The sequence below is a fragment of the Trachurus trachurus genome (assembly GCF_905171665.1).
Source record: "Trachurus trachurus genome assembly, chromosome: 13".
NCBI classification, from domain to species: Eukaryota; Metazoa; Chordata; class Actinopteri; order Carangiformes; family Carangidae; genus Trachurus; species Trachurus trachurus.
In genome coordinates this window covers 18242194-18256289 of record NC_139892.1, presented here as the reverse complement: position 1 = coordinate 18256289, position 14096 = coordinate 18242194, and the positions used below count along the sequence as shown (strand labels likewise).

At 42.1% G+C, this 14096-nt stretch overlaps 2 protein-coding genes across 5 annotated transcripts; both read right to left on the bottom strand.

The window, feature by feature from the left end:
* Positions 1-12050, bottom strand: zbtb38 (zinc finger and BTB domain containing 38). 4 transcript variants are annotated; one of them, XM_083985292.1, is made up of 4 exons: positions 11829-12050; positions 11520-11563; positions 10995-11250; positions 1-4278 (listed from the first exon to the last, which is right to left on the bottom strand). In XM_083985292.1, the coding sequence occupies exon 4, from the start codon at positions 4276-4278 to the stop codon at positions 628-630; it is 3651 nt and encodes a 1216-aa protein (XP_083841418.1). In that variant the 5' UTR covers positions 10995-11250; positions 11520-11563; positions 11829-12050; the 3' UTR covers positions 1-627. The 4 variants fall into 4 exon arrangements, with proteins under 4 accessions (XP_083841418.1, XP_083841419.1, XP_083841420.1 ...); XM_083985293.1 differs by lacking the exon at positions 11520-11563; XM_083985294.1 differs by lacking the exons at positions 10995-11250; positions 11520-11563.
* A 95-nt stretch (positions 12051-12145) lies between these two features.
* fbxo36a (F-box protein 36a) lies at positions 12146-14004 on the bottom strand. Its single transcript, XM_083984668.1, has 4 exons — positions 13875-14004; positions 13390-13498; positions 12817-12989; positions 12146-12616 (listed from the first exon to the last, which is right to left on the bottom strand). The coding sequence occupies exons 1-4, from the start codon at positions 13968-13970 to the stop codon at positions 12467-12469; spliced, it is 528 nt and encodes a 175-aa protein (XP_083840794.1). The 5' UTR covers positions 13971-14004; the 3' UTR covers positions 12146-12466.
* Positions 14005-14096: the final 92 nt, after the last annotated feature.

The window sequence follows — 14096 nt, the reverse complement described above, 5'->3', positions numbered from 1 at the left end:
CACACAAAAGTAGTAACTCAGTGGTGCAATGTGTTAATTAGAAATTAGAAGTATATCAATGGTGTTTAGAAGTGAAACTGGATTATCAAAGTATTTAACCAACAGATTAGCATAGTCAGATTATAAAGTGCAACTCACCATGCCCAGTTAACTGAAATGGAGATTCAGAAATGTGACAATGTGTCATAAAATTCATATTGTTTTCCCCAGACTTATTTTAAAAAGTGAAGATGCCACTATGCTAGGCAGTTTTCAGTTGTTCAACACATCCCACCCTCGTTGCCAACATTCATTTAGCCTCTTACAGTTATGTCACTGAGTCTGCCTTATATGCATAGACAATGGACAAAGTACAGTCTGTGTCAGAATACCCTATATTATGCAAAAAATATCTTCTACAAAGGTGAAAAATCACTCAATTGTTGAGATTAGGAGGGAAGCAATTACAGCCCACGCTGATACTGGATCCTTGTGTTTGGTGATGTCTATTTGAAACATTTTATTGAGCTCAGCTGCAAATACAACATTACAGATTTTACATCTCCTAACCAAGGCAGTGGCTCCAAGTCAAATTTCATTCACTTTCTCTTTTGCCCACAGTTTGGTCACTGTCCTTCATTATTCTTTTTAAAAAAACGGCTCCTCTTTGCAGACCCATTTCTCTGGCTTGTGTATAGAAATGTGTGCACCTTTAGTCTCAGAGTCATTTTTCCTAAACAGTTTACAGGATGTCTCACGATCATTGTTTGTTCGTGGCCCAATCACAATATCCTTGTTGCTATCGCTGTCTTTGTCGCGGGCTTGCTTTTTTGAGATAAGATGCATGGAATGCAGTGCATTGATCCTTTTTTTCACCATTTTATGTTTAGCTTTTGAGGATGTCAGGGAAAACAGTGGGTCAATGCATGGTGATAATGGACTTTTAATGTTGGGATATGACATGTCCTGGTATGTAGTCAAAGACATAATGTCAGTTGTGTCTTCGATTTTAGGTTTAATTCTATCAATGGAAAAATGTCCTCCCTCTCCCCTTTCACTTTTTATGTCAGCTCCCCCTTGATTGTCATTGTTTTCTCTTTTGATGGTGTCTTGTTTATTGTCTTCACTTAAGTATTTAGAGCATGGTGTGAAGTTGTCATAATTGTATCCCTCCTCATTTGTCTCCTGGTGTTTTTTCTCATGGCTTCTCTTGGTGGCAAGGTAGAGGAAACGCTGAGGACAGAAAGAGCAGCGATACTTCTTTTCTGGGTTGGGGCTTCGGGGTGTATTGTCAAAGCAGGAGCCATTTTCCATACAGCTGTTGCAGATGTAGTCGCCCCCGGCAGGTGCTTCACCAGGGGGACCTTGTTTGCCACAGGTCCGGCAGAAACATGGGTGGGAACCGATAACGTGAGCTCTCAGTCCAGTCTCTGTGATGAAAGAACTGTCACAGATGTCACAGTTGTAGGTAGCCCTCGGGCTACAGTTCCTGGTAAGGCTACGTTTCACCTCTGGACCGCCACCTGAGATATTTTCTTCTGCCAACCAGCTACTTCTGTCCACGTGGACCTCAGTTGCAGCATCTCTATCTGTAGTTGTTTCAGGGTAACGGTGGAACAAAGCTTTTCTGTGCTTGAATCGCAGCTTCTTCCGTTTCTTTTTAGCTTTGTAAGAATAGTAGGGCCGCCAAAGCTTATCCCCAGTGTCACAGTCATTGGGATCATTGTATGTCGCTGACTGCTTGATGGCAGTGACTTCAGGTCTGAGGCGGAGCCTGGGGCTCTCCGAACTTTCTCTTGTTGGAGGACTTGGGCTTTCATCGTCCCTCAGTTTTCTGACTCTCCTTTTCTTTCTGGGGAACAGTTTGGATCCTTTGATTTGGCGGCGGATGATGGCTTCATTACCTATTTTCACCGTTATCTGACAGAGTGGCATGGTGTCACCGTCCACAGATGGACCTGGGCAGGCAGGTTTGGCAATATATGTTTCTGTCTTTGCATTCTCACTGCTTGACTGAAGAATCTCCCTTGTCATATCCTCAACTCTTTTTGCAGAGGCTGATAGCTCACCCAACTTTTTAACAGTGTTCAAAGAATTTAAGAATGGCACATTATGACTGATGTACTCTGAGCTCATTAGCGCTGGAGGATCGTCTTTGTAACCCTCTGCATTTGGCTGCAGCGAGAAGGTACTGTTGTAATTAATGAATGGGGAATCCTGATTCTCAGCCTCTGTTCTTGTCCCCTGCTGAATTTGCAGTCCGCTGTTCAGGTTTTCGTCAGTATCTTGGTCACATGGCTTGTCAAAGGTGATGCGGGGCATGACAGGAGCCACCGTCTTTGTCGTCGCCATGAATGTCAGAGGGAATGCCACAGAATCGGGGTGGCTGATCAGGCCATTCTCTTCAAATGGAGGGATGAGAGTGTTGCTCTCCAGTGGTGCTTCGTCATCTCTTTCAACACTCTCTGAATATGTCTGACTGTACGTCTTGTATTGTCTCTTTCTAAACTTCATAGGCAGAAGCCTGTAGAGCTTGATTGGGTAAACACTGGCTTTCAGCCCACCGTTGGCAGATTTTTTCTTAACAGCGAGGCTGGGATCAATGCCGTGAAAAGACTTCTGATGGTTCTTCAAGATATAGTATGTCATGAATGTCTCCAGGCAGAAAATGCACTGATAGCGTCTTTCACCTGTGTGCCAGATTTCATGCTTTGTGCGGTACTCTGCCAAAGCAAACACTTTATTACAATAATGACAGGGGTAGGCCCTCTGCCAGGAATGTACGTTCTCGTGCCGCTTCAGACTGGATAGGGTGACGTAAACCCGCTTACACACACTGCAGTTGTATCTTCTTTGACTGCCACTTGGCCTCACTGGCCTCTCTTCCTGTGGGAGCTCTGATTGGTCCACTTCAAGGGGCTCAGAGATGTAAGGAGGGGAAAGTTCAGGTGAGGGAAGGTCAGGCGAGGGAAGGTCAGGCGAGGGAAGCTTTGTCATGATGCTCTCATTGTCAGCCATGTCATCTGAATGGAGGTCGCCCTCTTTTGCTGGTATGTCAGTGGCATCTAGTATAGGTGGGTCCCTTGCAGCTTTAGGACAGACCTGCTCATGGTTGCGCAGCCGTTTGAGGTGTATGAACTTTCTGTGACAAAACTTGCAAAACAAATGACTGACGAAACGCTTTTTATGTACTTCTGAATGAACAGTGAGAAGAGCTTTATTTGTGAATATCTCTGGACAATTCTCGCATCCATAGATTGAGATGCTGTCCTCTGTGTGGGGAGAAAGGGCTGGTGGTCCTAAATCCATTTGAGCATCGTCGGGGCCTGTGGATAGCCCTGGATCTGCACTCTTTTCCGTTTCTACCCCTGAAAAAAGTGGAGGTGGTGTCATGACAGCATCAGCGGTAACACTATCAGATAATGGGGTTGTGTTTGGTTCATCTGTTTGTGGTTCAGCTGGTGCAGGAGGTATTGTTCTACCCACAATTCCTCTCAGCCTGTGGCGCTTTTTAAGCGGGCCGGTGTTCTTGTAGGTGAGTTGCTTTGGCTGTGATATTGCTGGCTTACAGACCTTCTTGATGTCTACCTGACTGCTCTCTTTGCTATCAGTAGATTTGCTTACTGCATATGAGTGCTCTGAGAGGGCGTGTGTGGTCTCATTGTTCCCATTGAGGCAGGATACTGTAGGGCAACTTGATGGGAGCTGTCCCACATCTGGTGACTGCCTCTCCGCACTGGGCTGAACCAGAGGGGTGAAAAGATTATTACCAGGACACACTTCATTGATAGAGAAGGCGTTAGTGATACGTGGCCCTCTGGCAGTGTCTATCTCCTCAGGCCTGGGAGCTTCCTTCTTTGTTTTTTTAGACACTGGGTCTGTGCTGGAGTCTACTGATTTAACACTTTCATCTAGTTTCTCTTGTTCCGCAAGCTTCTCTAAAAAAGGAATTCCAAGTCTTTTTCCCGCTGCCACAAGTCCCCCCGTGTCCTCTATGGCAGGTGATGTCACCTTTGAGCAGTAGATGAAGTTGAGGATACTGGCAAACACCTCCGACTTCAGGTCCATCAGCTCTAGCACTTGGCTGGAGCTCCATGTCTCCGGAGTTGTCAGAGCGCTCCTGAAGTACCCACTGCAGGCTGCCAGGATGTTCTTGTGGGCCCGAAACTTAACATCCTCCACCACAATGGTAACGTCACAGAAGAGGCCTTGTGAGCGCTGCTCATTGAGTTTGCTGAGCACAGTGTGAGGGTGGGCGCTGTCCATCAGGTTCTGAGTGCCTGGGGACACCACTGTCATCTAAAGAAAGAACAGAAGAGATCATTAGACCAGATTATTACATAGCCAAGGTTCTCACTGTTTTGATATTGCTAAAAAGACCAAGAATGCTGGTGTGTAGATAGTGTAATTGGAAAATCATTTTTGCTGTTTTAGTAAGTGAACACTAGATGGCAGTAATGTCCTGACAGGTGAGCTCCAGTCCTAACAATATGGTCAACAGCCATGGTGACTCAAGCTTTCATATCAAGTAATGAAAACATCCTTGTTGATTAACAAAACCTGGAATTGACCATTCATTAAAATCTTAAAAGCTGACTATAGGGGTCTTAAATTCTTAAATTCTAATATATTGTGTGATGGATACTTCTAGGCTATATATTAATGTAAGTGTTGACTATCACATGTTTTTGTTGCAGAAGGGATCCATAGTCTCTGTGGGCTGTAAACAAATGCCCAGTGAGACATAATTAAAAGCTGGTATTAGTATGGTACAGGACCGGTTCTCACTGATGTTACAGTATACTGTTGACATATATGTTTTGTTGTTACAGCCTCAGCCTGGTGTTGGATGATTGCTTTGACAAATAGATTCATGATTGACAGTTGAGTTTTAGATCCCAGCTGTGCAGAAATATGCAGAGAGCAGAATCCCTTAAACTACAGTCAACGTGTCTTTGAGCACACCATTGAACTCCCAGCTGCAGTTCAGCTGCTTACAGGTCTGCAGTCAACAGGCCGAATGAATGTAGTTCATGAAACGCCCACAACCTTCCTCTATGTGTTCTGTTTTTTCTGTGCGCTTGAACTTTTTCATAACTTGCATGTCATGAACAGATGAAGTTAATCACGCACTAATCCCAGACTTTAGACTCTCGTGTCTACACATGATAAAATACGCTGTGATTCACTTGATTTATCATAATTTTTTACCAATAATAATTGAATTAAATTTGTTGATAATCATCACTGTGATTATTGTGTGCCACAGCTCTGGAGTTTAGTTGACGAGTTAAATCACAGCCCCTCTTAATATGAAAATGCACATACATACGTATGCCCGGTTCAGTCATATGCTCCCCTCCTAAATTGTATGTTAATTCACAATCGATTAATCTTTTAACTTGTGTCAAATAGTTGCCATCAACTCTAACAACAGGAAACGGTTCATGTACAGCTCACAACGGAAATGGCAGCCAGTACAGGCCATTGATTCCATACAGTATCAGGTAGCAGAGAAGTACAAAAATTAACCAGTAGCTACGAAAAGAAACTAGGCCTTACTGTTTTTTTGGTCAAAGTGGCTGTAATACTGTAACATTGTAATGCTATCAGATGGTCTGACTCACCGACACATACTGCTGCACTTTTTTCTGGTCAGACAGAGATTGGTACAGTTTTCTTTTTTATATTGACAAAGCGGTATTTGTGGATTTGTTTGATTTTCACACTAAAATAAATGCTATCGTCACCCAACTCTTACAGAGAGCGTTAAAGTTCATTCATTCTCACTTTGAAAGGGGATGTGTCACCCAGCATGGTGTTCTAGCTGACTCATATCAGAGGCAGTGTGGTTTGAGTCCATACTGACTCATGTAGCACGTCTTACGTAGCAAGTTGACTGTACTGCTAAGACACACTCGCCTGTGTGAGTGATGAATCATGACACCTGCATCAGTGCTGTTCACATCCATCTTAAGATGAGAGATAAATGTATTTACAGCTGTCATACGATGATTGTGCATTTAACCATGAGACCATGTTCTCTGTCTCCAGAAATGCTTCAGCTAAATGCTACACAGGAAGCATTGGAGCTATTTTTAGGGCCTCTCTATTTTAAACCTGTTTATTTTGTTCTCCCTGCTTTCTTAATAGGCCTACGAGTAGAGTAGTAGAGAATTAAATGATCAGCGAGTTCAATTTGATATCTTATCTTATCTTTGTTTTTGTGTTTTGCTAACTTTTGTCTTGCGCACCACCACCAAATATGTAGATTTTTTTCTATTTTATTAAATTTTTTATGGCAATAAATTCTACAGCAGTCATTGTTTTCTCCAAAGTGGTTTAGGTAGTTAGTGCAATTGTATTCCATTTATATATAGCTACATATAGCCTATATTTTTATTTTATTTTAATATGATTCCAACTTTATGTTCGTGCAATAAATACAATATGGCTGCCGTTCTTTAAGCCTCTCAGACGATTGAAAACACAACCAGCCTCCCGCCCTCTTTTTCAGACAGGCCTACGTTGTCATGGCAACATGCTATGGCGCAGCACTTATTGGGATTCAGCTGGATGGCAAGTGACTGTATTAGCTGTCCGGGCATTCGGTCGCCTCTCTCCCTCAAATATCCTGCCCTGTCTGAGAACCTGTAACACACAGCAGTCTACAGGGCATCGAGGTTTGCCTTCGTCTCCGCTTGAATATACTTTATCTGTGTGTATTGGTCTGTGTCTTTGTCTGCTGCAGAGATGCTACCCAAAGGACTTTATCATCTGATAACAGCAAGTGATGTGCCATAGCTTAGTAGTTTACCAGTTTGTTCTGTTTACAGAAACAGTTTCATCTCTCCCCCCCAGGATGCTATTTTACTTTAACACTTTAATTTGTACCAATTGTTGTGGCTTACTGTCACCACATGCTGAGCGGAAATTTTTGAAATTGTCATCAGTGCTTCTGATTTTGCCACACCCAATCTTACTTTATCTTCAAAGCTCATGTGAAATTATTTTTTTTTACATCTCAGCCTGTAAAATACAAAACCCACATACTAAACCACAAACCAAATGACACTAGAGAATACACACAGTCTAACAAAGAGTGAAATGTCAAAGCAAAATGCATTCAACGCACCTCTGTAAAGCGTACTTCCGCAAATACAGGTTATAAATTGAGGGAAATCATGCAAAACATACCTTAGTAAATCTGAGAAAATGATGCAGGGCAAACAGGAAACAGAGTCATGCAGTATCCCCTTTGAACAGACAACTATACATGAAAAACAGTTTCGTCAGAGCAAGGCGAAAGTAGTTTTCTTTCTATGATGGTCGATGAACAGTGGTGTTGTCAGAAGCAGAGCTTTTTCTGACGTCTTTCTTCCTCTCCCTCCCTCTCTGTGTGCAGATGACTCCAGCTCCAACGTCCTTCGCTTCGCCTCTATCCATGCAGCCCAGGTCCTGGGCTGGATCTACCCTGCACTCCTCTGACTGTCCCTCTTCTGCCTTGCTTCAGCTATAGGAATAACTCACAGTTTATACAGCATAGCTAATCCGGAGTATGGGTCTGCCTTTGTGTTAGCGCTCGCACTGTAGCCACTGAGCAGGAAACGGCAACTTTTATTAAGCATGGCAGAGGGCTGTGGGGAGAGCGGAGAGATGCTGGGTGCTACATCACACATCAGCTCTGCACTCGATGCTATATTCTGGGAAAATGCTCAGCTGCATTGCTGGTAGCAGCATAGAGTGAGAGGTCCTCTGCTGTATAGCAAATGCCGTATTAAATCTCTTCAGCACAACACCAGCTAAATCCTGATGCACCTCGATGATGACCACAAGAGAAAATGCCTTTTGCACAAAAACAAAGTAATTTGAAACAAAATCATCCATAGCTCTCGCAGAAAGAACGTGCACCTTGAATGCATAACGCTACACCATCTGTTTCATGCTTGTGCACTCAGTCTCTGTCTGTGCAGCAGTATATTACACCAAAGCCGTGCTTACGCAGTCGCTGTGGTTAGGTAATGCAGAAACAGAGAGAAGATGGCAGTGTCTACTGTCCTATTGTGTATCACAGCAGACACAGGACAGATGTTCATCGATGCGTTTGCTCACAGTTGCAGTGATCGTGCAAACTAAACAGAAGGCTGAGGGGAAAAAGAGAGTCCTGCCATCAGCGGAGGCTCTGGGTATACCTATATGGAGGCTGCTGATTGATGCAAAAGCAGCAGATGCGTCAGCACTGCAGACGAGGGGGAGGGGAGGAAGCTGAACCCGACATGGCACTGTGAGCCTCTTGCTAGCCTCTGAGGACGGAAGCTGCTCTTTTATTTACATAACTGAGTGTAGAGTCCTGTGGCTGTGTAGGTCTCCTCTTCATGCTGCCTGAAACCCGCGTTAAACTAGTTTCAAAGCTATTTTATCTTATGAACTGCTGACTTCAAAAGACAAAGTAGCAGGTGTCATATCACTATGAATGCACTCACTCATTGCCCTGAAGGAAAATATGTGTGCTATTCATGTAGTGTTTGCGCTTTTGTGTCTTCTTCACTTGATATTAACACTTACTCTTAGCTGCTGCTGTGCTCGGTGTTACCTTAGTTTCACAGTTAACCACAAGCCCTCTGTTATTTTCTGGTGCTGACAGCATGACCCCTACATTAACCTGGGGAGCAGCCAGTATGCCAGCCTTTCAGGTATTTTTCCCTATCATCTGCCATGCTCGGCCATGTCAGTGTGAAAACTAAAAATATTAAGAAACTGCCCTTCGCGTGGCATCAAATTTCTGACCTTAGCCACAGTTTTTGGTTGACACTGTGTACTGCATTCTAACCCCCACTCTTGAGTTTTCCATCATCAGAGGAAATTGTCTGGACAGAGGGGAGGAGAGGGGGTGGTGTTTGGGCGTTTGATCCATTCACATTATCCACAGATCTGTTTCCACCTCTAAAGGCCCACTTCTCAATTTCATGACCAGGTATATCACAAATAGCGTATACTCACATTCATAACTGAAAGGACTAGGCTATAATTAATAATTGATTGTGGATACTTTTTGGGAAAGAATAGGTGTACCTTCATTTTACTGACTTTCCACAAGTGCACTTTAGCCTTCATCAACATATACTGTAATTGCAAATGCTGCATTTAAGAAAAAGGAAAAACATCCAACATGTGCAGGCAGTTGGTCTTCACAAAATGTTGTAGGACCTATAGCACATCATCAATGTAGGCTATAGATGCCATGAAGGCATTTCATGCATTGCATTTAATGGACTTTAATGCATTAAAGCGCCTTAGTGAGAGTAAAAAAAAAAAACATGTTTCAGGAGATCAGCAACACCAACTGGGGATAAACCACATTATTTAAGAGTTAAAAATAAGACTATTCAAAAGATTATCACTGTAGAGTCTGTTATTCAACTCAGATGTGTCTAAAGGACATTTGATTCTTTTTTATATTAGCCGCTGCTGTCTTTGTTAGTGAGGGATACACACAGGGTCAGTCTCACTGGAGTGGAAAACATGCAGCATTCAGTATGTGTCAATATGCTTTCAAGTAGGAAAATGAAGGAAAACACTGGAAAAATTGTTAAGATTGTTGGTAGTCAGAACAGAAATAACTTAAGTTATTTCAGACTGCCAAAGGCTAACAGAAAGAGAGACAACATAAAGCAATCAATTTTAAGATCGTGTTTTTTCTGAATGAAATTTGATGAAATAAGGAATTCTTAGAAAGCTGCCAACAGACAACAAGAGTATGATTTGGACAGTCCATAATTTTGATCAGATTGATAAATCCTGCTTTAAAACTAGGGGAAAAAACCTAGCTTTTAGGGTTTTAGTAATAACTAACTAACCTTAAGTTAAACATCAATCTCAATTTCTGGCCACATTTGAACATTAACTGACCTCTAAGCAACCGATACCTGATATGTATCAGGTATCGGTTGCTAATCCCAATGACTTTTTTTTTACCTTGACAAGATATTTATTTCCTTCCTGGTATCTCCACTGTCCACACATAGCAGCCTTTGCTTGTATTCGATGGTGGTGAGGGGGATAGTATCATGTGAAAGAGTGGCTTCATTCTGTTACTGGAGCCAGAAAATCTAAATCTGGGGGGGTGGGGCGGTGGTGGGGCTGAAGTGTGGTGAGTATGCAGAAGCTATTACAGCTGATTTACTGAAAGGGACTGTCAGTCACCAATCACAGAATTCTGTCAAGTCTCAACCTCACAGAAAAAGGACCTTGTCCTCCTGTGACCTCGTGTTTCAGATATGCAGCCTTCATCAGAGCGTATGACGTATGCACTCTGATGAAGGCTGCATAGCCGAAATGCATCAGCATGTTTTTGCATGATGTGAGCCAGAACAAATTATGTGAGAAGTGAGTATTTTGTCCTCAAATTGACTAATTAAGATGTGCTACCATTGCAAGTGTTTTGCAAACTTTTTGATTCATACTGTTCTTATTAATAGTTTGTTGTGAGATACAGACCATCCCATGGCCTTGAAAGGAGGCCTACATTACTGTATTGCTGATCAATGCATGAAGGTTGAAATGCACCTATGGTGAGCCAATATAATTACATTTTTAACCAAAGTGTTAGGAAAACTAGAAAACTTATGGGAACCATCTATTCACATTCAAAAGATCTCAAGCTAAATCAGAATCAATACTGAAAACGGAAAAAAGACTATTGCCTTTAAAGCTCTTCAATATAGCTCCATACTGAATCCTATGAAGTATTTTGTAAGCATCACTTGGTCATGCACACTTGATATTGCAGCAAGGATATGGTCAAAGCCCCACGACAAAGTATACAGTGCCTCGGATGCTCTGGAAGCTCAGCTGCGGCCTGCAGGGACGCTGATCAGCAGGGAAGCACAGACCGCATTAAAATCCTGAGTAGGCCTCATCCTTATTCCAAAAGCATTCACACTCTCAGCATACACTCTTCTCTGTTAGCACTTAAGTTGCCGCCATAACAAGCACTTATACTTTAAGTTGCCTACCAAAAATGTTTCAGTGCTGAAGGTCCTGCTGGGCCTCTCTGTCGTTGTGGAAGTCTCTCTGGCTTTGCTCAGGAGCAGTAGAGCAGGGTGACTACCTGGCTCCCGTTCTCCTTTCGGCCCAGGCTTTTACCATCTTCCTTCTTAACTGTTGTCTGTTCTACCAGAGGTTCCCCATTCCTGGTGTGTATATTTGCCTTCTGGAGGCTGCTGCCACTGCTGCGTCACTCCCGCTGCATCACTGACCCACAAAGAGGAGCTGAGAAGGAGGGGTGGCGTGGTGAATATGTGGAGCCAAGGGATAAGCAGAAAACAACCGGCACTGCTCTGCACTGCTCCAGCAAACAAATGGATGAGGCTTCCGCTCTGCCTCAGTTTGGGGCCTAGTTGCTGCTGTGGTATTCAGGAAGTGGGTCTGGGAGACAGATCCTTTATTGTTACGTAATGAATATTTTTTCTCCTAGACCAGACTCAGCTGAGAAGGCAGTATCTAGTGTTCAGAGGCTAATAATAGGCCATAGTACCTACCAGTCTGGGTGTGCACGGTCAAGTCAGATCACTCCAACTCCGAGCTATCATCCGGGAAGAAGAATATTTAATGTCAAGAGGATCTTTGTCATTCATGGAAAATAACCACCATTTTAAAGTGCCGTAAAACAACACATTGTTTTCCTTGTCCCGTACCGCAGTGGAATGGAATACCTCATGTGTACTGTTTCCATTTGGAAGACAATAACATTAATTTAGTCGGCAGCTGTTTTTGTTGACATTTATTATACCATATGTTGTCTCTGATCCTCTAAGGTACCTGTTAAAAACAGAAAAAACAGTGCATACCTTTTCTTACGTTACTGAAGCTTGCTTGTATAGGTTTCAGGTGAGGTAGAACCGGTGTGGCAGATGCCCTTAAAGACGTATTTGTACAAGATTTCAGTCCAGAATAAGTGTTGTAGCCTTTAGGCCTGGATGTGGTAACCAGAATTACAGCACTTGTTTTGCACACGTTACCCAAGGGTTTATTTGCTTGATACTCCTCCTCCCATCATCTGACTTTAGTTTCATTGCCATGTTGCTCCCTCTGCTGGCTGCACAAGTGAACATAGCACAGAGAACTTACACAAACCATGATTATCTTGAGACAGCGCTGAGTGCCAAGGGCCTTCAACAGAGGGCGCAAGAATCACTCAGCCGCAAATGTAAACAGGAAGTAAAAGATGAAATTGAATTGATGACCTTGATATGATGTTATCAGGGATTGAGTGTTTCATGTTCAACCAGTTTATCATTCAGGAAAAATGACACCAAATGCTATTTTATTTAGTTAACTCTTTTCAACAAACATAACTTGTAAGTAACTGCATCTATCTGTTGAACACTAGTGGCAATTGTCATCAAAAGAGCAAAATTAATATTGTCCATTCATCCACTGTGATGGGATTTGTATTGTACTTGTTTAATAAACCTACTCAGTTGCTTTACTCCTGCTCCTTATTGCCACTGGTGTGGAAAAAGGTAAAAAAGGTCCTTCTCCAGCCCATGGCATTGGATATATCCTCCATCTCCGTGGTAAACCCAGGACAACGATTCCTTATAGTGTGCTCCCAAAATTTCTCAGAATTGCAGAGCTGATACAGGAAAATTATAGTACAACAAAACACAATGCAGATTTACAAACACAGTTATCCATTTCCTGATATAGCCTACATAAACAGCACATAAACACTGCGGTGAGACAGCAAAACAGACTCTAAAACATCCTATTTGGATAATCTACAAAGGAAAACTTCCAGACGACTGTGAACCTAGCATTTAAAGAGGCCCTCACCTTTCTGAATCTACGGGAAACCTGTGCCAGAAGTACTGTTTCTTTCATCTGTAGGTAGGACATGATGCAGAGCATAATGTCATCAGGTAAGCGTTCCAGGTAATCAAACTTCCCTTGACAAAGTGATGTTGTGTATCCCAGGATCCTCTGCCCAAAAACAGTACCAAGTTGGTCTGCATATGAGAAATGGCAAAGTAAATACCTGTTGTCAGACACCTGAAACTTTAGATAAACTCTGACAAATGATGGATTTTCACTGAAGCAAAAATACTGAGACCTATGTACTACTTCATCAAAGACGATTCTTAACAGATTAAGAACAAGTGAAACTATTTATTCTCACTCAGCCCTCACCTGGTGCTCATTTTCTTTTAACATAGCTTTTATTGTAAATTTATTTTGATGTGGCTTTGGTTGGATGTGATATGTTATGTTTAGTGTAGGTAAGCCAAAGACAATTTGCTGCCAATATTTGACAATATGACAATATTTCTATTTCTATATCTATTTCTGAGGGGGAATTCAGTGTACTGTGTAATGTATGGCTGTTGGGCACTGATCATGTAAACTTACGCTGTAGTGGTTTGTGGTGTAGGAATTCCTGATGGGATGTCCTCAATTCTTTAGGTGGAGCGCCACGTTGGTTAAGTTGTAAAGAAATCTTCCATGATATCAATGTTACCTAAAAAAAGAATAACAGAAAACAAACAAACAGAAAAACTGTTAAGGCACACTTTAGATATGATTTATGATTGTTTTGTAAATAAAAAAAACGATTTAGCCTACTATTTTTAACAACAATATTAATAATAATGGTATGAGATAGTTTAACAGTGATCCTGTTAACAATTTGTCTCCAAATCTCTCACTTCAACTTGAGTGTCTACAAACTGAAATAGTAGAGTTGCCCAGCCTCATGTTTTTTTTCAAGCTAGCTGACTAACTAGGTAACTAAGCTAATGTCTAGTAGGACAGTGGTTTTAAAAACAAATGTTTTTATTATTAACGTTAAAAATTATCGGTTTCATAAGTAGAAACAAAAAATAGGAATACTCAACCTCATTTTTCGTGATAACAAGCTGGAAAAAATCTTTCACAGGAGATGGACCTTGACCACTGATTTCAAACAGTTGGTCCCCGAGCAAGGACGCCATTTTGGACGCAGGCTTGTAACCATGACAACTGAAAAGCACCTGAAATAAAAGTGATACTCAACAACAAAGGCAACGATTAGATGGCTGTTAAGTGACATTAATGTGTGGTGATTATAGAAATGAATA